The following is a 24,470-nucleotide window of genomic DNA, read 5'->3' on the forward strand; positions in this document are numbered from 1 at the left end:
AGCAACTTGCAATGGGCCTGGTCTACAAGATACACTACGCGACCAAGGTACCCATGTACATGTCAAAATACTTCCCAAAGGTCAGTGAATACCACGATCACAACACCAGAGGGAGCTCCACAAATCATGTAAAACCCAGATTTGGCTCAAACAAGGGACTAAACACGTTTCGCAATTATGCCACATCAATGTGGAACGCCCTACCTAAAGCTGTAAAGGAATGTGAATCACTACCCACTTTCAAAAACACTTGTCGTGAATTTATCAAAATCAAACATGTGAAAATAGCAACTAAACTGTACAAAATAATATTAGACGAAAATGCTGATTTGAGAGAAGGGCCACAGGAAACCCCATGTTGGTGTCCTCTGTGGCACCAGGCGTAAAGAGGTTGAGACACAGTGACTCCCCCGACCAGGTGGCAGACCATTAAGGTCATAAACTGACCCCTCAAAACTATATTGAGATGGGCAGGAAGGAGTGATATGTACTTTAGCTAAAGAAGAACAAAAGCTTATTTTAAATGACCCATTTCCCCCACGGAACCTATTTGGTAATAAGAGACTAAAGAGGAAGGAGATAATATCTTGGAAGAACAGGAACCAACTGAAAATACAGTTGAGGTCAAAGGTCTTATTGACACTAGCTGAGCAATTTCAGGTTACGACACGGCAGCTGGTCAGAAGACTAAGGCCCAGGGGTCAGAAAGGAGACACCAGACCATTTGGAATCTCCCCTTACACATCCGATTTGACTGACTTTAGGAAATACATTTAACAGGCTCAAGGCTATTGGAATTTAAGCAGAATGCCACCAGTTATACATTAACTATAGAATAGATAGACTAGACGGTTTTAGACCTTGAGGAAATAGATAAAACTGATGGCTTTGTCAGAGAGATTAGTTAGATGGCCTTAGAAAACAGTGCAATCAATATGTACTAAAAGTGAGCTGTCATACAAGATCACATTAGATAAATAGGTTTGGCAAGCCAGGAAAGTTGACAACAAGTTAACCAAATATAAAGACATAGTTTGTAAATTAATGTTAATACTGAACAAAATATTTAGTGATCAAATAGAGCTAAAACAAGGTTACAGATTACTTTAGAATAGAAATACCACCAGTAGGATGTAACATTAAATAAGGCAATTTCATAAGTAACATGGACATAACTCTTAAAACTATTAGGGAAAAAACGGTAGTCACAAGAAAGAATAAAATCTCTTAATGCTAAAAGATAAAACTATACAGTAATGGTTAATCAAGAAGCCAGTATACTATTTCTGTTGAAAAGGACGTATGCAATTATCTGTTCACGGAGGGAAGAGCTGAAAGGAGCCCCAAATAAGGTAACAGCCAGTCGGATTCTACTGTGTAACATTGTGTCGCGGGACCCAGGCTAACGTGTCACTCACAGAAGGAGTTCCTGCTAGAAGGAATTTGGCCAATGGGGAAGGCCGATCGTGGGGGTGACGTCACCTGACAGGCAGGGGAAAGGTCTTTTCTATCTCATTAAAAGGGCAGGAGAGGAGACAGAGAAAAAACCTGGAGCGACACACACACCGGCTGACAGAAGGAACCTGGAGACTGGAGCGCTGGAGACTGGAGAAACCGGAGACTCGAGAGCCGAGCCGGAGACACACAGAGCGATGGACACAGACGATGATAGACGATCGCCTCGCAGCAGGGGAGCCAGACTCCACTGAGCCTAGACGAAACCAAGCGCTCCCAACCCGCCGAGGATCCGAAAACCAAGGTTGCCCTGGCGACCACCAACCACAAAGAGAAGCCGCGTGTTGTCATGGACAACCCGAGACAGAGGACCACACCGGAGAAAGCGTTGATCGGCCGCAGCTGATCAGATAATGGACAAAACTGCCACATCGAGGACGACGATTAGATTACAGTAAAGATCTTGTACTTGTTTGATTCATAGATGTTTTATTAAGAATGGAATAAACACACCAGTTTGTTTTATTCAGATCACCTCGTCTGCGTTTTCCTTAATAGAACCGAACACAAGAAATGCAAACAATGGAGAGAGAAAAGGGTAAAGACTATACGATCACAGAACTTATATAAATGAAGAGAGATACTTCACACTCTCAAAAAACACCTACGTGAGACTGCAATTCGAAACTGGCCCCTACAAATGTCCTAACCTAGTTGTACAGTAAATGACCAAGTAAGGCTTTGTCAGTATTCCAATGTACAGTGTAAAATGTGTGTGTGTCCCCTACCCAACCCCCCCCCCCCCCACCTCCAATGTACAGCCCTCACCCACCCACCCCACCCAACCCCACCCCACCCACCCAACCTCCTCCAATGTACAGTTTCTACGCCAAATGTATATACACTCTTTTTCTGGACACTTTTGTATCACAAACAGTACTGTAGTTGCAAATCTGATATGTCATAAATGTATAGATGTAGCAGTACTGTCTATCTGTATGTCATGTATGTCATATATGTTATGATGAATTGAAAATGGGGGACCCTGATGTAAACAAGACGAAAGTCTTTCTCTGGTCTGCATCCCCTTAACAATTGTATGTATTGAGCTGTACTGTACTGTACCCATTCTGCAATCTGTTAACACTTTGATTGCCTAAGGCTAAATTCATGATATACCATCCCTTGCCAGCTCTATTTGTCTATGGAAAAGTTCCCCTTCTTTGCAGGGCTATAACTTTTTAAATTCTATTGCTAAATTGCCATTATTAGGGCCTATTCAAGGTCCTATATGTATTGTTCATTGTGTAGCAACGTTAAACTTTTTCATTCACATATTCATAGTAAAATATGGTCTAAAGTATAAGTATGTTTTCATCTCTTTCTGCAGCTTTCTCCAGAACGTGATTTATAGCCCCAAATGCATTATATTGATGATGAAATGCAGTTTGGTAGGAATCTGTGCGAGATCAAAAATTTCAATTGGACGTACTTCTAGAAGTTTCTACGTATCATCTGATGATGACCGGATGGGCGGGGGATCGTTTATAATTCCGTGGGCAGCGTTATATCATTCATCTAGTGTGGGTGATATGATCATCAGAGCAGTTTATATCGAACACGTTCAAAAATAACGCTGAATCTTACCGAATCTTCCTCGTGCCGTTGGATGATGAGCGTGGAACTGAAATATTCCTATTATGGGATGTAGAAATACGCTATCTATTTCCAGATTGTATAATAGTATATACGTCCAAATCATGTTGTTTATCGAGTTATTGGCAACGGATCGCTATGTATTGTGTCGAGATCGAGTCCCGGGACCTATAGAGAGTGCCCGGAAGTAATATGGACGATCAGCACTTCAACCACATAACTTCCTGTTTGGCGCTTCTGCCGATCGGCCACCAGATGGCGCTCTTGAACCGCTAGAGGTTTGAGAGGAGCTCAGAACTGTGTGTGAAGGCTGCGGATGGAAAATATGATTCCGATCACAGATTTTTGAAATATTGATATTAAAGACGAGTTACGGCGTCCTCGGCAACTTGAGCATGGCGGGGAAGGACGCCTAAACACGTTTTCGGCACTTAAAGTGTTAATAAACTTTTCAATCAATCAATCAATCCCTGAGCCAAGTCAAAATGTTAAAGCCCACAGAGTGATAGTTAGTAGTATATTACATTTAGATGATTCTGCACTGACACACAACTTCCTGCTCTGGCTGCTCAACTTGATTGGTGGCTGATGGTCCAAAGTGGAACTGTAATCAGGAAATTAAGTTGATTCTCTTTATACTTTTCATGACATAATTATTATATTTTTTGGGCTTGGGGAGAGTATCAAGTCTTTAAAGTCATTGGTGTTCAAGTTTGATTGATTGATTGAAAAGTTTATTAACAGATTGCAGAATGGGTACAGTACAGTACAGCTCAATACATACAATTGTTAAGGGGATGCAGACCAGAGAAAGACTTTCGTCTTGTTTACATCAGGGTCCCCCATTTTTAATTCATCATAACATATATGACATACATGACATACAGATAGACAGTACTGCTACATCTATACATTTATGACATATCAGATTTGCAAATACAGTACTGTTTGTGATACAAAAAGAGTCAAGAAAAGGGAGTATATACATTTGACGTAGAAACTGTACATTGGAGGAGGTTGGGTGGGGTTGTGTGGGGGGGTTGGGTACATTGGGATATTGACAACCATACTGGGTAATTTACATTGGAGGGGGTTGGGGGGGGGGGAGAAACACTGTATAAACAAGCAAAACTGTACATTGGGGGGGGGGGGGGACACTGTACAAACAAGCAAAATTGTACATTGGAATATTGACAAAACCATACTAGGTAAATGACTGTACATTGGAGGGGGTTGGGTTAGGACATTTACAGGGGCCAGTTTCGAATTGCAGTCTCCCGTAGGTGTCCCTTGAGAGTGGTTTTGAAAGTGGGTAGTGATCCACATTCCTTTACAGCTTTGGGTAGGGCGTTCCACATTGATGTGGCATAATTGCGAAACGTGTTTAGTCCCTTGTTTGAGCCGAATCTGGGTTTAACATGATTTGTGGAGCTCCCTCTGGTGTTGTGATCGTGGTATTCACTGACCTTTGGGAAGTATTTTGACATGTACATGGGTACCTTGGTCGTGTAGTGTATCTTGTAGACCAGGCCCATTGCAAGTTGCTGTACTCTGTCGTCTACTCTAAGCCATCCTAGGTTGTCAAAGTGGGCAGGGGTGAGGTGGGTTCTAGGAGTAAGGTCAAGCAGTAGTCTGACCAGTTTGTTTTGAGATGTTTGTAATTTTGTTTTTAGCGCCTTTGAGGTGCTTTGGTACCATGAGGTGCAAGCATAGTCGTAGTACCCTTGAATGAGTGCTCCTGCCAGAGTCTTCAGGGTATTCTTGTTTACCAGAGAGGAGATCCGGTACAAGAATCGAGTTCGTTGGTTGACTTTTTTTATTACATTGGATGCCATTTTGTCACAGGAGAGATTAGCCTCTAGGATGGAACCCAGGTAGGTAATTTCATCTTTCCTTGTGACAATATTGTCACCCACTGTAACTGAGAAGCCGTCGGTCTTGCTGAGTTTGTTATTTGAACCGAAGAGAATGGACTCTGTTTTGCCCATGGGTAATGATAGTTTGTTATCAGCGAGCCATATGCAGATTTTGCCTAGTTCCGAGCTGAGGGTTTTTTCAACCTGTAACTTGTTCTTGTCAGAGACCAGCAGGGCTGAGTCGTCCGCAAACAGGAACAAGTTGCAGTCACAAGCTGACGACATGTCATTTGCATAAATTAGGAACAGTAGCGGTCCTAGTATGCTTCCTTGTGGAACACCACAGCTCACTGTGAGGGGGGGGGATAGGGTACCGTTTACCTCCACCATCTGTTCCCTCCCCTCAAGGTAGGATTGCATCCAGCTCACTGATAGACTATCAAAACCAATTGCTTTTAGCTTGTCAATCAGAATGGAGTGATTGACAGTGTCGAAGGCCTTTTGTAGGTCCAGCATGACCATGCCGCAGTATTTGCCCGCGTCCACCTCTTGTTTGATGTGGTCATTCAAATAGAGAAGGCATGTGTCAGTGGAGTGGGATGTTCTGAAGCCAGATTGGAATTCGTAGATTAGATTTTTTTCCGCTAGGTACTTTTCGACCTGTTCGTAGACAATTTTTTCCATGACTTTCGAGATGGAGGTGAGAATAGAAACAGGGCGGTAGTTGCCTGGGTCTAATTTGCTGCCCTTTTTGTGCAGAGGGGTCACCCTCGTAATTTTGAAGTCCTTGGGGACGTGTCCCTGTTTTATGGAGAGGTTTATTATGTGTGTGATGACTGGGGTGATGGCGGCTGCTGAGTCTCTGAGGAATTTGGAGGGGATGTTGTCATGGCCAGTGGCCTTGTTAGGTTGGAGGGCGCTCAGTTTTTTGAGTACCTCATCTGTTGTTACCATTTCCAGCTTGAAGTCGTCCTTGCGGACCCCTAGGTTTTTGTAGTAAGCTACTATGTGTTCTACCCCATAAAGCCCTGAGTGGGAGGGTAGTTTGTTTACCAGTGTTGTGGCTATGTTTGTGAAGAAAATGTTTAAGTAATTGGCTACATCCAGCTTGTCTGTGATGAGCGTGTTGTCCGTTTTTATGTTTATGTTTGAGAATCTGGTTTTAAGTTTTTTACTGCATCCTAGTTGATTATTGAGTAATTTCCAAAGTTCACGTGGTTTGTTTTTGTTTTCCTCAGTTTTGTCATTGATGAAATTCTTTTTTGCAGTTTTGATCATGGAGTTTACGTTGTTTCTTAGTCTGTTTCTTTCTTTTTTTTAAAAACTTTGGCCATTCCCCTGGCTCTTTTATACGTTTATCGCATTTATTCTGGTCAAGGATGACCGACAGAAACAGGCTGAAAGGGTTCAGATGGGGGGGAAGACACTCTGGGAAAGGCACGGCTGCAGTCCGGGATTCGAACTCGCTAAACCCCAGATCCGTGACGAGCACGGTTGTCCCCGGCGCTGAAACAGCGCTCGCGGTACGTGGTGAGCTACTGGAGCTCCCCTAGTCTGTTTCTTTCTAGTTTGAGTTCAGTCACGTGGGCTTGGAGTTCACTGCTCGTGCTTTTGGTAAGCTTTGACTGACTTTTACGAAACTCAGAGCATTTTTTGTCTCTGGTTTTCATAGCGGCCAGTATTTCGGCTCAGCGCGATTTTTTACCCTGGTGGTTCTTAGGGGGGCCATGTCGTTTAGTATTGTTGAAAATTTGGTTTTGAAACCAAGCCATGTTTCTTCAACCAGTGTACCATTGAGTTCATCCGACCAGTCCAAACTCTCCAGTTCAAGGTTAAAGGCCTCGCTAGAGTAGGTTTTGAGGTCTCTAGATGTGACTGTTTTGTGGCAGCCAGCCTTTTGTTTTAGCTTTTTGCGGGTACAGAATATCATATAATGATCACTTAACCCGCATGCTATAACCCCTTTATTGGAGATCTTGGACTTGTCGGAGGTCAGAATGAGGTCAATGGTAGTCTGAGTTGATTCACATACACGTGTGGGTTGGGTGATTAGCTGGCTGAGGCCGTGCAGATCACAAAGCCTACTGAATGACTTGAAGACGGGTGCATATTTTCGTTGCATATCCGTGTTCCAGTCTCCAATAAGAATTTTGTCTACATCCTCAACTCCAGCTAAACACCCGCCAAGTGTATCATAAAAGCCACTATGATCTGGCGGTCTGTAGATTGAGCCAACCAGTAGGGATTTTGGCCTTTCGAATAGGATTTCCACCCATACAGTTTCAATTGATTCATGATTCAGGTCATTTCTGTTGATGAATTTGGTGTCTTTGTGTATGTACATACAGACGCCACCTCCATGTTTGTTCCTAACATTCCTGATTATTGAGTAGTTCTCAATCTCTATCTCTGGATCTTTTACAGAATCGTCAAGCTTAGTTTCTGAGAAGCACAGTATGTTTGCCTTACCATTTATGAATAATTGTTTGATTTCATCCAATTTGTTTTTTAGGCTGTTTATGTTAAGATGGAAAATGTTCAGTCCATTGGAGTTGGTTATTTCATTGATGTTGGCAGGTTCGAAGTATTGTTCATTTGTGATCTGTTCCTCTGAGTGGGGCGGGGGGGCTTTGTTGTCGTGGGTGGGAAGGGGGGGGGGTCGGGTCCCGCGCAGTGCTGGTACAACAAAGGACTTGTTCCAGAGTCCTTTGTTCCTAGATGTTTTCGCTGTTAGCTCTGCTGGCTAGCCGGCTATCGGGCGTCGAGATGTTTAAATCCCGCGTCGAGTTGGTCGTCATGGTTTCGACCCTCGGTTCACCTCCTCTCGTCTCTGCCTCACGTGTGCTCGTCTGCTGCGGCGTCATTGGGGGAGAGTCGCCGTCCGCGCTGTGGATGTAGCCACGGGTTGAGTTGTTGATGCTGTTGGTCGCGATGGGAACCTCCAGTAGTAGTAGTAGCAGTAGCAGTAGTAGTAGTAGTAGTAGTAGTAGTAGTAGTAGTAGTAGCAGTAGTAGTAGTAGTAGTAGTAGTAGTAGTAGTAGTAGTAGTAGCAGTAGTAGTAGTAGTAGTAGTAGTAGTAGTAGGGATCTGACGTCAGAGGAGATGCTCCAGTCTGCGTTTGACTGCACAGACTGGAATGTGTTCCGCGACACAGATAACATTAATGTCTACACGGAGACAGTGCTGGACTATGTTTGTACTATGGTGGAAGAAACAATCCCCACTACCAAAATGAGAGTTTACCCAAATCAAAAACCCTGGGTAGACAAATCCGTCCGTGAAGCTCTGAGAGAGCGCACCAAAGCATACAACGACGGCCTAGTGGCAGGCAACATGAATGACCACAAGGTGGCGCGATACAACGTAAGGAGGACAGTGTCAGAGGCCAAACGGCGCTACAGGGATAAAATTGAACTCCAGTTTGAACAAGCTGACTCTAGAGCTATGTGGCAGGGGCTCAAAACGATGACAGACTACAAAGGCGCCTCCCTCAAACTGAACAGTGACATCTCCTTAGCAAATGACCTCAATACCTTCTATGCGAGGTTTGATGCTGGTAATAACAACACCAGCTCACAAGCCACGGCAATGGGGGGGGGGGGGGGGTCGGCTGCTGATGGAGGCGCAGTGTTCAGGGTAACAGAGCATGAGGTGAGGCGGACCTTTAAAAAAGTGAATATCAGGAAGGCAGCAGGTCCGGACGGCATCCCCGGCCGCGTCCTAAAAGTCTGTGCCGACCAACTGGCCCCAGTATTCACTGACATATTTAACCTGTCCTTAGAACAGGCTGTCATCCCCACCTGCCTGAAGAAGTCCACTATTATCCCTGTACCCAAACAATCCAAGCCTGCTTGCCTCAACGACTACCGCCCTGTAGCTCTCACCTCCATAGCCATGAAGTGCTTTGAGAAGCTAGTAAAGGGCTACATCTGCTCCTCCCTCCCCATCAACATGGACCCCCTGCAATTTGCATACCGCCCCAACAGGTCCACGGAGGACGCCATAGCCCATGTGCTGCACACAGCAGCATCACACCTGGACAAGAGGCAGGGGAACTATGTGAGAATGCTATTCATCGACTACAGCTCGGCATTCAATACCATAGTCCCCTCCATACTCATAGCCAAGCTCAGGGACCTGGGCTTGAACTATGACCTCTGCCAGTGGGTCTTGGACTTCCTGACTGGCAGACCCCAGGTGGTGAGAGCAGGCAACTGCACCTCCTCATCCATCACCCTCAACATAGGGGCCCCCCAGGGCTGTGTTCTGAGTCCCCTCCTCTACTCCCTGTACACACACGACTGTGTGGCTCAGCGGAGTAGCAATACAATCATCAAATTTGCTGACGACACAGTGGTGGTGGGCCTGATCTCTGCCAACGACGAGAGGGCCTACCTGGAAGAGGTCAAGGTCCTGGCGGGATGGTGCCAGGAAAACAGCCTCTCCCTGAACGTCAGCAAAACAAAGGAGATGATTGTGGACTTCAGGAGGTCGGGGGTCAAGGACTACAGCCCCCTCAGCATCGACGGGGCACCGGTTGAGAGAGTCAACAGCTTTAAGTACCTCGGAGCCTACATATCCGAGGACTTGACATGGACCACACACATTGACAGTGTTGTGAAGAAGGCACGACAACGCCTCTACTTCCTCAGGCGCCTAAGGAAGTTCCAAGTCAGTCAGAAGATCCTTAAGAACTTCTACTCATGTACAATAGAGAGCATCTTGACCGGCAACATCACCTCCTGGTTTGGGAATAGCACTGCACAAGACCGAAGCAGACTACAAAGAGTGACACGTTCAGCCGAACGCACAATTGGAGGGGGGCTCCCCACCCTCCAGAACATTTACAACAAGCGTTGCAAGGGCAAGGCTAAAAGAATCATTAAAGACTCCAGTCACCCGAACAACTGCCTCTTTGAACTGCTGCGGTCAGGCAAGCGATACCGGAGTCTCAAGGCGAGCACAGAAAGACTCAGAAGAAGCTTCTATCCCCAGGCCATCAGGCTGCTAAACGAACAATGAACACTACACAACAACAACCACCAAACGCACATAGCACACACATCCACACGCACACACTCACTTTAAACAAACACACTGTAGCACCCACTCCACACACTTTATAGCACACACCCACTTTAAACAAACACACTGTAGCACTCACTCCCCACACTTTATATTTATTGATGAAGGATTGCACTACAACTCGTACACCTTACTGTAAATTGTACCTAAATTGTACCTCATCCCATTTCTGCTTTGCACTATATAGTACTGTACATTAGTACACTGCATAGTATTGTATATTATATGGTAACTCAGAACATTGTACATATGTCTATACCGAACACTGTGACCTCATTTTCTTCTTCTAAATTACATGCTATACTATGTTATTTGATACTATCTTGTCTAGCACAGTCTCTGGAGCGTAACAGTAAGAAGCATTTTGTATGAAAGTATTCTGTACTTCTGTATGACAACTATTAAAGAAACTTGAAAGAAACTTGAAACTAGTAGAAGTAGTAGTAGTAGTAGTAGTAGTAGTAGTAGTAGTAGTAGTAGTAGTAGTAGTAGTAATAATAGTAGTAGTAGTAGTAGTAGTAGTAGTAGTAGTAGTAGTAGTAGTAGTAGTAGTAGTAGTAGTAGTAGTAGTAGTAGTAGTAGTAGTAGTAGTAGTAGTAGTAGGAGTAGTAGCAGCAGCAGCAGTAGTAGTAGTAGTAGTAGTAGTAGTAGCAGTAGAATGAATGAATGAATGATGAATGAATGAATGAATGAATGAATGAATGAATGAATGAATGAATGAATGAATGAATGAAAACTTTATTTAACAGATTGCAGAATGGGTACAATACAGTACGGCTCAATACACACAATTGTTAAGGGGATGCAGACCAGAGAAAGATGTTTGTCTTGTTTACATCAGGGTCCCCCATTTTCAATTCATATTGGTAGTAGTAGTAGTAGTAGTAGTAGTAGTAGTAGTAGTAGTAGTAGTAGTAGTAGTAGTAGTAGTAGTAGTAGTAGTAGTAGTAGTAGTAGTAGTAGCAGTAGTATTGTCAATATTATTATTATTATTATTATTATTATTATTATTATTTTTATTATTATTATTATTATTATTATTATTATTATTATTATTATTATTATTATTATTATTATTATTATTATTATAATAATAGTAGTAGTTTGCATTACTAGCAGTATCCGGTCCGCTTATAGCTTATCCGCAACAGTAAGTGACTTCTGGGGTAGGCCTGATTGGCCCCGACAGGCACGTGACGCGCAACTTTCTCTGCCGCGCGGCACGCTCCGCAGAGCGGAGCGGCAGAGCTTGCGGAATGATGTAACCGTCCAAATACGCTATGACTTTCATTCGGCGCTTCAGCTCACCTGGCAGAGCAGCAGTCCTGCGATCCTGCGGTCCGTTGTTGACGAGTTTGAATCCCATTGAATTTTTTTTTTTTTAACGTGATTTTTTTTTTAACGTGTATTCTTTCGCCGGTTAAGGTTAGGCATGGTTAAGGTTAAGGTTAAGGTTAGGCATTGTTTCGGAGTTGGTTAAGGTTAGAACGGTTAAGTTTAGGCGCTGTTAAGGAGCTGGTTAAGGTTAGAGTTTGTGTTAGAGAATGGCAATATTCTTTCTATGGTTAAGGTTAGGCATGGTTAAGGTTAAGGTTAAGGTTAGGCATTGTTTCGGAGTTGGTTAAGGTTAGAACGGTTAAGTTTAGGCGCTGTTAAGGAGCTGGTTAAGGTTAGAGTTTGTGTTAGAGAATGGCAATAGACAGCCTATTTCCGCGCGACAGCTCTCAGCAGCCTCGTTGCGCGTCCTGAGTTTGCCGCGTCACGTGCCTGTCGGGGCCAATCAGGCCTACCCCGGAAGTCACTTACTGTTGCGGAACAGTTACACGCATCCGGTCCACACTCCCAGACCGGTAGGTGGCGGTATTGCACCTGCATGTTGGATACCCGCCGCCAGTAAACCGGAAACAGAAGAAGAAGCTGCGCAGCAGAAGAAGCAGGAACTTCGCCATTTCTCTCTCTTTCGTCTCAGCGGCCGCATGGCAGCTTAGCTCCACATCTCCGCTCGGCAATAAGGATACTGTGTCGCCCCGAAACAGTGTAAAACAAAACCACAGGTAGGTTTACAACACCCTGGACGACGCGTGTAGTGAATTAGAACCACTTATTTGTTGGTTTTGAGGGGAAAGACGGGCGCATTTTACACAGAAACGAGCTGCTAAATGCAGCTGTTACGTGGATCCACGGCATCATGTGGCTAACTAACGGTAAAATGGTGCCGCTTAGCTGCATGTAGCCTGACGTTAGTGAGCGAGCCGTCACTTAGTCCGTCAATAAGTTGTCTTTAGTCTGTCAATAAGTTGTCTTTAATGCTGGTGTACCATGTGTGAAGTCCTATAAGCGACAACTTTTAGTATAATGCTGTAATGGTAACGTTAGTGTCTGAAGGCTGGCAGCTCCCAGCAGTGATGCTAAGGTTAGCTAGTAGCGGTGACTTTAGGCCTTTGGTTAGCTTGGTGGATGCTTTCTGTACAGACATTTGATAAACGCAGGTTGTAAAAGCCCTGTATGGGTGTCGGATAAAATGACTAGCTACGTTATTATACGTAACGTCTACTTCCCAAGTGTCCTCCTCGCCACTTAAAACGTATTTTGGCCTTTTGACCTGGCTGGCAGTGTAGCCAGGTGCCCTGTTGACAACATCCACGTTTTGATCACATCTGTGGGGTCAATCCGCTCCTCTCTTGTTGATCATCAAACTAGTTGTACACTACAGTAGAATCACTTGATTTTACTTTCATGTTGTGTTCATTCAGATTTTTGAAGTTGCAGAAATGAATCACTGTAGATTTGCCAAAGAAGATGAGGGAACATTTCTGACACCACGAATATTATTGAATGAATGAATGAATGACCTTTATTTATAGAGCACCCTTCACAGCACGAATGCACAGGGTGCTTTACACTACAGCTTAATATAAAAACACAATAAAAACAAAATCAGAAATGAATGACAACAGACAAACGGCAGTTAAAAACAGTGAAACCAGATGGAAAAAGTAGAATAAAAGAATTTGGATAAAATCATGAGTCACTAATTAAAACACTATAAAACAGAAAAAGGCGCCTATGTGTGATTAAAAGCCTGCCTGAACAAATGTGTTTTTAGTTTTTTAAAAGAGTTCTCAGAGGGGGCAGTTCGCAGATCCAGGGGGAGAGCGTTCCAGAGCCTTGGTTCAATAATGCTTTGGCACTTTGATTTTTAAAGAGATCCACCTGCATGTCTGCAATTTGATTTGATGTGAAGGTTATGTGTGGGATGCAACTTGACAGATTGTCCATGAAATGGACCACTTGATGGTATTTCTATTATGATGTGCCATGCCTACCACATCTCATTAGCCTAGCCACCAAGGTTGTCATTTAATGATCACCTTTTTACCCGAATACTATTAATAAAATCGCCTCCTCTCCCCTCATAGACATGGCTCCCCGTAAAGGAAAAGAAAAGAAGGAAGAACAGGTGATCAGCCTGGGTCCCCAGGTGGCTGATGGCGAGAACGTCTTCGGTACCTGCCACATCTTTGCCTCTTTCAACGACACTTTTGTCCACGTCACTGACCTCTCTGGCAAGTAAGTGATGATTTTGTGGTGCTCGCCATTTGTTTGGTGACCATACCCATGCTCTTGTCTCTGAAGTGAGGACCAGGGGTGTGGTTTCAGGATCATCGCTGTACTAAGTCTGGAATAAGACTTTGTTCAGAGAATGCATTCACAACTTTGTAAAGCCTTCAGGTCTCAAAAGGATGGCTCTAGAGGGGATGAGAAAGTTGGATGTGCAGATGGTTGTGTACTGTGTGCGGTCCTTCTGAAGTAATATCTCCTCAAAATAATCCAAAGTACCCTGTAGTCCCCGTTTTGTTCATTTGGATATAGGGGTGGCCTCTGACCAATTTGAAGATCATAACTGTTGTTTGGGAGATTTTCCTGTTCATCGTGGCTTCTTTAATTATTTTCAATTTAGACATGCATGATGACATCTGTTCTTTCACTAATCCAAACTGCGACTACATAATGAATAGTAAAAAGATTATCTGCTGAGAGCAAAGGTTTTTGACATGGCATCTTAAGTCAAAGATGATAATTGTTGAGCTGATGATTTGCTGAAGGCTTTCAACACTGCTTACCAAAAGACTGAGACTAAAGACTGCCTTGTGTATACATAAAATATATATATCTTTTACTCCAGAGTCTGTTTTTTTCTTTTGAATAATGGCCTTTGAATGTCCATTAGCTCAGGGCAAAAAGTCCACTCTGTCCTTGTGTCTGTAGAGCTACCTGAAGGTCTGACTTGGGCTGGGCTTCAGGGCTTTTCAGCCGATGAGCCAAACTGAGAAATTACTAAACTGGGTCATTAAAACATGGGTTAGTTCTTGTCACACAACGACAATGTGTTAACATGCTCGTTAAAAACCCAGTTGACTCATCTCAAGCCCCCCCCCTCTTTTCTTGATCCTCCTATCACAACTGTCGGACATAGACAAACTGTCAGAGGGAAGCGACTGTTATGATTGGACGATCAAGAGGGCTGGGTTTGAGAGGTCAATTCAGCTCCCAACCGAACCCATAGTTACTGTACTATGTACTGTACCTGTACATACCAGGTGTTTGTGTCAAAATGCCTCACAGCCTTCTCTTTCCTCATTTACCTTTTTTCTCCATTTCCCCTTTCATCTCTCACCCCTCCATCCCAGGGAAACCATTTGCCGTGTGACCGGTGGTATGAAGGTGAAGGCGGACAGAGATGAATCCTCGCCGTACGCCGCCATGTTGGCTGCCCAGGACGTCGCTCAGCGCTGTAAGGAGCTGGGAATCACTGCCCTGCACATCAAGCTGAGGGCTACAGGAGGAAACAGGTACTCTCCCTTTAAATCATGGTGACCCTGTTGGAAGCTCTGTGTGGCCTCTACTCTTGGCTCACGTAGCTATTTTTATAGTTTCAGCCCAACTAAATAAAGGCTTTTTATTAGGAGACCTCCGTTCTCTCTTGTTGATGCTGTTCCTCGTCACTGCTGGAAGTAGCTTGACACCCGAGGGTTTTATCACACCAGGGCCGTGCCTCCACTAAAGAAATTCTCTTCACTAATTAATAGTCATGGGATTTGTCGACAAACCGATTTCATTGACAAATCAAAAATTTAGTTTTACACATGGAATCATGCTGAAATACCTCCTTTTTAAAATAGAGTGCTTACCAGAGGTGGGGTTATAATCTTTCAGCGTAGAAAAAAGTAATAAAATCAATTAATCGACTGACAAAAGTCTTGGGTCGACTTTAGACCAGCCGACCAATTCATTGACTATTAGTGGGCAGCTCTACCGGATACTTGACTATTTTGATTTTGTCATTGTGCATTTATGAAATATCTATCAACTTGACCATTTAGAATTAATCCAAACATGCTTTTCTGAGAGCAGAAGTTTTTGACATGGCATCTGCAGTCAAAGATGATAAATTGTTGAGCTGATGATTTGCTGAAGGCTTTCAACACTGCTTACCAAAAGACTGAGACTAGAGACTGCCTTGTGTAAAAACTGCTTGCATTTAGTTTTAAGTTGATCCTTTGTTACTTGTTATAACTCAAACGTGATTAACTGCCTTAGCGACTTTCAAGTTTCTTGAGCGTATTTCCACCCCTTTTCAACACCAATGGCCGTGTGATACTGTGATCACAGTCGATGGTGGTTATCACAATCAACTGCATTTTTAACTGCCTTAGCGACTTTCAAGTTTCTTGAGCGTATTTCCACCCCTTTTCAACACCAATGGCCGTGTGATACTGTGATCACAGTCGATGGTGGTTATCACAATCAACTGCATTTTTCTATCGCAATGCCAGTACACCCGTGTATGCATTTGGCCAGAATATGTTTTCATGATGAGAGTTGAACTTGCAAGACTAAATGTTGGTGTGTTCTTTAAGCCCTGTTCTGTACCCCTGGTGTGTGCATGTTCTGACCCGGGCCTGTTCTGCTCTTGTTTTCTGCAGAACCAAGACTCCTGGACCTGGGGCCCAGTCTGCCCTGCGTGCCCTGGCCCGCTCCGGCATGAAGATTGGACGCATTGGTACGACACTAGACTGATTCTCAGGAAATGTAAACTAGAAAATTAAAAGGAATAGTTCTAAATTAATTTATATAGTCAAATAAAACTTTTACAACTAATTAATTTGTTCTGAAGTAGCCTAATTTTAAGCTGTCATGGTGGCTGCCTTGTTTGTTTGTCATCGATATGTCATGTCACTGTTGAGTAACTTCTGGCATTGCTTGTTCATCCAGTGACGAAGGCCTATGGCAAACAAACATGGCGCCCCACATGAGAAGGATGTCTTAACCCTTTCACTGCCACACAACAGAAGGTTAACCCTTTACTATCACAACCGACGGGTTAACCGTTTGGTAGTGCGGCAGTGAAAGGGTTAAAGCCACCTCAAAATCGATTTTGTTTGTATAATGTGACATGATAAAATTAATTATGTATAATATATATATTTAGAATTATCTCCTTTCATGAAGCATGATTCCCATATGTTTATTAAATCTACAATGCTGCCACGTGGGTTATCTCCACATGTAGGACTCTAAAGAGTCTAAAAGACACAAAGATGTGAAGCTTTCATAGTATTTGTATTAAAGTCAACGTGTCATTCGGCAACCCTTTTTCATGACTAAAGGACCAATAACGGCAGTACAATTTCGACTTACACCCGGTCAACTTAATTGGTTACAGCGGGGGAGAAGGCTATTCATTTGCATATGTTGTTAAATCATAACTTTTAAAAGGTGTATATAACTTTAAAATTAAAACTTTTTGCTGAGAGCAAGAGGTTTTTGACATGGCGTCTCAAGTCAAAGATGATAACTTGTTGAGCTGATGATTTGCTGAAGGCTTTCAACACTGCTTACCAAAAGACTGAGACTGAAGACTGCCTTGTGTAAAAACTACTTAAATTCAGTTTTAAGTTGTTTAAAGTTAATCCTTTTGTTATAACTCAAAAGTGATTCACTGCCTTAGTGACTCAAGTTTCCCATAGTGTATTTCCACCCCTTTTCAATGGTGGTGTGAAAATGTGATTACAGTCAATGGTTGTTATCACAATTAACTGAATTCTGTCTTCTGCTCATCCTCTCCACACTCCCTCCCTCCTCTCTTTACGCTCTCCCTCCTCTCTCCATGCTCTCCCTCCCCTCTCCACGCTCTCCCTCCACTCTCTCCCTCCTCTCTCCATGCTCTCCCTCCCCTCTACGCTCTCCTTTCTTGCTCTCTTCAGAGGACGTGACTCCCATTCCATCAGACTCCACGCGCAGAAAGGGAGGTCGTCGTGGTCGCCGTCTGTAAAATGTTCTCTTCCTGAGTGTTCACTTAATAAACGGGTGGAATACAACCTCTTTATGACTCATTATTAATTAAATGGTGGAATAGAGCTAAGACTTTTAAGTTAGTAAAAGGGTGTAATACAATCTCCTTTGAGAAAAAGTATTGTTCTCTTGGACATCGAGTCAAAAGCCCAAGGACTAGGATAATGATATAAAATAAGTATCGAGTTAAGTAGAGACTTGAGGAGGGCAGCAGTGTAGCAGCAGGGAGTGTACAGTTACTTGATATATTAAAAAAATACCCATAATAAAATGGCTTTCACAACCTTTATTAAAAGCAAAAACTAGGAGAGGATTTTCTTTATTTATTAAAACTGGTTCCTTGACGATAAGTCTCAACTTTACATGAACATAATATTGGAATAAAAAAAAAAATCAGCTGTACAAAGACTACAGACTTGGGTACTTTCACATTCACCTCAAATTTTCAATTGGATTTTTACAGTTATCTATCCCAGGTACAATATAACTACAATCTTTCTAAATTAATATCACTCTGGTTTTGGAGATGATTCGGTCAGTAAGGGCATGTTTTAATCTACCTTGAAATCTGGGATGGCAATGACATGATAACATTTTTATTTTTTGAATCTTGTTTTTATAAATAGTTATATCTCAGTTTACCAATAACACTAACTCATTGAATAAAGCAAGGTAATCTGATGCCATGAGTTATTTAAATACAAATAAGATGTGGTAATGTGTTATTTTATTGAGAATTCCACAAGGATTATTGTACATAGTTTGTAAGGCATGTAAGAACTTTTGGTTTAATTTTTGTGATTAACTATTTTGGGTGTAAAATGAAGGGGTCCCCTCATAGTTGTAAAATTATTTTATGTGCTTTAGAGACACCCACTCATATGCAACCAGGGGCAGTTTAACTGACATTAAACTGCTGTTTCAAGAGCTCAATGGGGGAAAATACCGGTACTCGGCAGCCTGTGAGTGGAATAAACTGCCAGTGTCTATAAAAGGTATTGACTCAGAAAGACATTTTAAACGAGCTATGAAGGAATGGCGTAGTCACGCATGATAATGATATATACAGGTATTCTGTAGACTTTGTATATTCATATTTACATTCATAATGCTTGGAACATTTTATTTGTGCATACTCATCATCTTGCCCCCCCCCCCCTTTGAGGACCACAATGGAAACAAACCATTGATACATTTAATACTAATATTTCATCCTGTCTCTGTCAATTTCTTTTGGGGGCAGCATTGTTGGAACTTTGTAGGCCCAGCAACTAGGTGAATTTGAAAGCCATTACAATCGATATATGGGTAACGCATTACATCAAATTATTGTAGATTTACATTTCATTCTTGTGAAGAATACCCGGGCTATGATGGCTATATAAACGGTGCATTTATATAGCCCTTTACAATTTTGTTCCTCACATTCACCCATTCACAGCATAGTCAACCATGCAAGGTGCCAACCTGCTCATCGGGAATAATTGGTTAAGTGTCTTGCTCAAGGACACATCGACACCCTGCCCGGGAGGAGCGGGAACCTTTCGATAACCACACGACTGATCTACCTCCTGAGCCACTGTTGCCCCTGATGGACAACTTCATAGTTCAGGACGGGGTGAGATGGAAGGCTCTCGTTCACAACTCGGAGTAGGCTGGTGAACATGTTTCACAATAAAGGTCCGTGTCGACTACACTGGCCCATCCTGTGGTGACGTTCAGGCTGTTGCCGGAGGTGTAGAGGTCACGGAGGTCGGACCTCATGCCAGAGGTTATGTACTGTACTGTATGTACAGTTCCCAGGTTGAAGCTCACATTCCAGCGAGGGTCGACATTGTCGTAGATGACCTTGGTCTGATAGCCAAGAGTGCCTGTCAATACCTGGAATCGGCTACAAAACCACCTGAACCTGCAGCCTCATTGCTTTTACCAACCGGTTCGTGCGTATTGCTAATCTGATTGGCCACTGACGTTTCTGGTCATGTGACATGTGCGCCCAATCGTGTGACGGCAATTTCTTTGGACGGTTAAGCTTAGGCGCTCTTTCGAAGTTGGAACGCCAGCCCTGATTCCAAACTCTAACCTTAACCAACTGCGAAAGAGTCGCCTAAGCTTAACCAGTGATAAACTAGGCGTTGGGTCGTTTGCAGGCTGTTTGGCGTGGAAATGGACACGCTCGTCATGCGATTGGGCACACATGTCACATGACCAGAAACGTGCATGGCCAATCAGAGCGCAAAACGGGAAAGCGGAAACACGAACCGTTTGGTAAAAGCATAGACGCGAACCTGCATGAGCTGGTCTCACTGGTTGCTTTTAAAACTTCTAAGCGATATGGAGTCCAGCACATCTGGATGCAGATGTTTTGACTGACTTTAAATGGTTCTGTGAATTGTTTTTGTTTCAATTGCTATATGTTTGTTTTTTTAATAGTTTTCGTCTGTAAATGTGAAATTGTAACTGCTGCTGCCTGTCTTGGCCAGGACGCTCTTGTAAAAGAGATTTTTCATCTCAATGGGACTTTTTCCTGGTTAAATAAAGGTTAAAAAAAATACCTTCACGAAGCCATCGGGTTTGGACCATCTATCGCCCGCAGACCCGTGGCATATTTGACTGACGGTGAGGTGGGCCTCGCTCCTGTGGGCAGCAGTTGCTGGTGACCATCTTGCTGGACTTACACACACGGTTCCAGGCATCGTGGGAGCTAGAGGCGGACCCCACGGGACACGTGTCGGAGCAGCGCTGGATGAGGGCGTGTTCCAGGATGTAGTAATAATAATAATAAATCTAATTTCTATAGCGCCTTTCAGGAAACCCAAGGTCTCTTCACAATCAAGAGGGCTAGGGAAAGGGGGCAATATGGGGGGGGGGATGAGGGCAGGTAAGGGATAATGAACCTAAACTAATGGGGAAAAGCCTTGCTGAAAAGGTGTGTTTTGAGAGCAGATTTGAAGGTGTCCAGGGTTGGGGCGTTGTGGATTTCAGGGGGGAGAGAGTTCCAGGGGGTAGGGGACGCCACGCTGAAGGCTCTGTCAACGGGAGTAGTCACTCCCTCTCTTTTCTTGGGATGGATCGTTCTTAGCAGAGAAGAGAAGGTCAGGGGTCCATCTGCACCCCCCCCATCTGAGTGAACCTCTCCCTGAAGGTGTAACTGAAGCTTTCCTTGCCGTCACGGTTGTTTCCGTTTCAGTTTAAACTGTATTTGAACAGGGACAGCACACATTAATGAACATAAATGTAAATGTGTGAGACAGTGTTAGTAGCCAAAGCTAATTTTCAACTGTTGTCCCTGGGCCCGGTGTTAAAAAGCCACTAAAAAATAAAGCATAACATATATGGCATACAGGTCATTAAGAACAGGATAAAAACACATCATGCAAAATATTTACATCAGACATGTACAGACAATGTACAAACAAACATTAATACTACATATTAGGTACAGGCAAGCATATGGGGTTAGAGTTCTGCAGGGCTGTTATGTTCACACTTCACATGTGTAGTTATTTCTTAATCATGTTTTGAAAGTGTGTTTGAATGGTCTGTGTGTTTCTATATTGCGGATGTAACTTGGAACGGAATTCCAGGTCTTGGCAGCTCTCACTGGGAGAGGGCTGATGTGCAAAATGTACTTAATGGAACAGTCACCCGGTACAACAGTTCTGGTCCCTCTTTCAATACTTGGCCGCAGCCAATCTTTGTGTTGGCAATGACATTCTGGAAAAGGAGACGTGTTGTACAACAAATTAATAAATAAATAAAGTCATGACAATAGTTTTAAAATAAAGAGTTATGAGAACAGGGTGGAATAATAACCAACTTGGCTTCAAAATCATAGGGGAAAGCCAACGCCCATCTTTTATTCTGGCATAAAAAGTTGATTATCGACTTGAATATAATTTCCACTTCAAAAAAATATAGTCCACATCCTTTTTGTAAATATTATTACAACTCCTGATAGACTAAAAACAAAGCAACGTTTTCACCCCAACATGGTCTTCATCAGACAAATGACCCACATGACAGGTAGAGTTGAACCCTTTCACTGCCACACTACAGAAGGTTAACCCTTTACTATCACACTACCGTCGGTTACCGTCGGTAGTGTGATAGTAAAGGGTTAACCTTCTGTAGTGTGGCAGTGAAAGGGTTAACCTGCTGTTGTGTGCCAGTGAAAGGGTTAACCTTCTGTGTATTGTTGCAGTGAAATGGTTAACGGTTTTGTAGTGCAGCAGTGAAAGGGTTAAATAGGCAACAAGCCAATGACATCACGCTGACATCACTGGGAAAAATCATTCGGGCCCGAAAGAGATATAAATATAGTATGAAATATAAGCCTCAGTCAGGCCTCTTTTTAACCCCTTCACTGCCGCCCTACCAAACGGTTAACCCTTTCACTGCCACACGACAGCAGGTTAACTCTTCTCTCTCTCTCTCCCCCTCCCTCTATTTCTATCATTCTCCCTCTCTCTCCCTCTATTTCTATATCATTCTTCTCTCTATCTCTATTTCTATCATTCTTCTCTCTCTCTCCCCCTATTTCTATCATTCTCTCTCTATCTCTCTCCTCTCCCTCCCTCCCTCTATTTCTATCATTATTCTCTCTCTCCCTCTCTCTCTCTCTCTCTCTCTCTCTCTCTCTCTCTCTCTCTCTCTCTCTCTCTCTCTCTCTCTCTCTCTCTCTCTCTCTCTCTCTCTCTCTCTCTAATAAATTCACAAATCAGAGGATCTCTGAGTGCTAGGAGGCAGTATTCCCTTAGAGGGGCACAGTCATTAACACAACGCAATGTCCACAATGACATCACTGCTGGTCACATTCAAACGTATTTTACTCTCAATAACTGTCAAATTAAATGTATGTCTGCAAAACTAGAGTTTTTTTGGTTGCATGTGGAAAGTTTTGGATTATATGCAAAATACATGTTCTATGTCCTTTCTTGACCCTGCCGTGGTGTTGGTTCATCCTTCAGCACCCGCGCCGTCTTCCAGTACTATTGGGTAACAGTACTGTATATTTGCATATCGTATATGTCACAAATGTAACAGTACTATATACCTGTATGTCATAAATGTCATGTATGTTGTGTATGTCATAAATGTCACTATGAATTGAAAATGGGGGACCCTGATGTAAGTAAGTAAGTAAGTAAGTAAGTAAGTAAGTAAGTAAGTAAGTAAGTAAGTAAGTAAGTAAGTAAGTAAGTAAGTAAGTAAGTAAGTAAGTAAGTAAGTAAGTAAGTAAGTAAGTAAGTAAGTAAGTAAGTATTTATAAAGCACCTTTCATACATGTCATGTAGCTCAAAGTGCTGTACACAAACATAGGCATATATAACGATAAAAGCAATAAAGTCACAGTGATCAGTTAAGATCAATGTTTAAAAAAAATACAAAAAAAAAATAATAATAATAATAATAATAATAATAATAATAATAATAATAATAATAATAATAATAACGTAAAAATTAAAATAACGTAAAAATGAAAACATGAAAACAGTCATTTGCTTACCAGTTTGGGAGAACAGGTCCGCACAAACATGTCCGCTCAGATGTAAACAAGACGAAAGTCTTTCTCTGGTCTGCATCCCCTATTGTGTGTATTGAGCCGTACTGTATTGTACCCATTCTGCAATCTGTTAAATAAAGTTTTCATTCATTCATTCATTTATTCATTCATTCATTCATTCATTCCATCCCTTCCTGATAAGCCACCGTCCAGCCAATGGAGCCGGTCTTTAGCCAAAGATACTTTGCATAATTAGTCTCTGTTGAACTTCGACAGCCATTACCCCTATCTAGGCTGCTAGGACGACACTGTATAATACACATACTGCACACATTACTAGAGAGGCCTTTCCACTTCTCACTTCTGTCTACCGTTGGACATAATGAATGGTTTTGTGATGAGGAGTTAGCCTCGTTGTCTCGTATCCTCGTGCCCCCCCCCCCCCCCCCCTGTCAGGAGGCTGGATAAGGATGCGCTGGTTCCAGGTCTACCTGCTGGCCCTTGTCGCGGCGTGCTGCCAGGTCAGGGCCAGCGTGTCCGACAGCTTCAGAGACTGCAGCCAGTTCTTCTACATACACACGCCGCCCGCGGGGGTCCGGGGGGGCGCTGACCTGAGGAAGATCTGCCAGAGGTAAGATAAGATAAGATGATCCTTTATTAATCCCCTTGGGGAAATTCAGGTGTCAAAGCAGCACGGGGGAGGGGGGGGGGATAAAGAGCTTCACAGTCCCATAATATACTATAAGATAATACAACTATAAGATACAATATAAAAAGTACAAGATACAAGATAGTACAAGGTAAGTAGGTATACCTACAGCAGAATTACACAAGGGAATACAGTGTATGTAACGGATGGTACCGCGAAGCGCAGTCACGAAGGACTACAGATGTTGTGAAGTGACTGTGGCGAGTAGCGGTGCTATGGGTTAAACTCACTCTCATGTTGTGAAGTGACTGTGGCGAGTAGCGGTGCTATGGGTTCAACTCACTCTCATGTTGTGAAGTGACTGGGGCGAGTAGCGGTGCTATGGGTTAAACTCACTCTCATGTTGTGAAGTGACTGTGGCGAGTAGCGGTGCTATGGGTTAAACTCACTCTCATGTTGTGAAGTGACTGTGGCGAGTAGCGGTGCTATGGGTTCAACTCACTCTCACCCTCAAAAGACACATAGACACGTTACAAAGCAGTGAGTTCACGTCTTGGTATAGCGGTCTGTGCTGTTGCCCGCGGTGTGGGAGACCGGGGTTCGAAACTCCCCTCGGGGCATCGAACTTTAAGGTGACGATGTCACAACCATTACATATACCCATGATATTTGTATACCTGAGACTGACTGTATATAAATAAATATGAGCAAATAAATAAGTATATGAGTACTGAAGACACTATAGCGGTAGGGCGGGCCATATTTTTTTTTTGGAAAATCAATCGAGTGGGGTGTCTAAAATATGTGTTTTTTTGTGGGGAATTCAAATATGGGATTATTTTTCTAATCGGATAACTCCTACCTACATTGTTTTGGATTTCAAAATGGCCGATTTGACCATTTTTCA

The 24,470-nt window shown here is 43.1% G+C and overlaps 1 protein-coding gene across 1 annotated transcript; it reads left to right on the forward strand.

The window, feature by feature from the left end:
- Positions 1–11,968: 11,968 nt before the first annotated feature.
- Positions 11,969–17,438, forward strand: rps14 (ribosomal protein S14). Its single transcript, XM_084329597.1, has 5 exons — positions 11,969–12,106; positions 13,472–13,622; positions 14,744–14,905; positions 16,040–16,116; positions 17,321–17,438. Exons 2-5 carry the CDS (start codon positions 13,474–13,476, stop codon positions 17,386–17,388), a joined length of 456 nt encoding a protein of 151 aa, XP_084185723.1. The 5' UTR covers positions 11,969–12,106; positions 13,472–13,473; the 3' UTR covers positions 17,389–17,438.
- The last annotated feature ends 7,032 nt before the right edge of the window (positions 17,439–24,470 follow it).

The sequence above is a fragment of the Notolepis coatsorum genome (assembly GCF_963971535.1).
Source record: "Notolepis coatsorum genome assembly, chromosome: 1".
Taxonomy (NCBI): Eukaryota; Metazoa; Chordata; class Actinopteri; order Aulopiformes; family Paralepididae; genus Notolepis; species Notolepis coatsorum.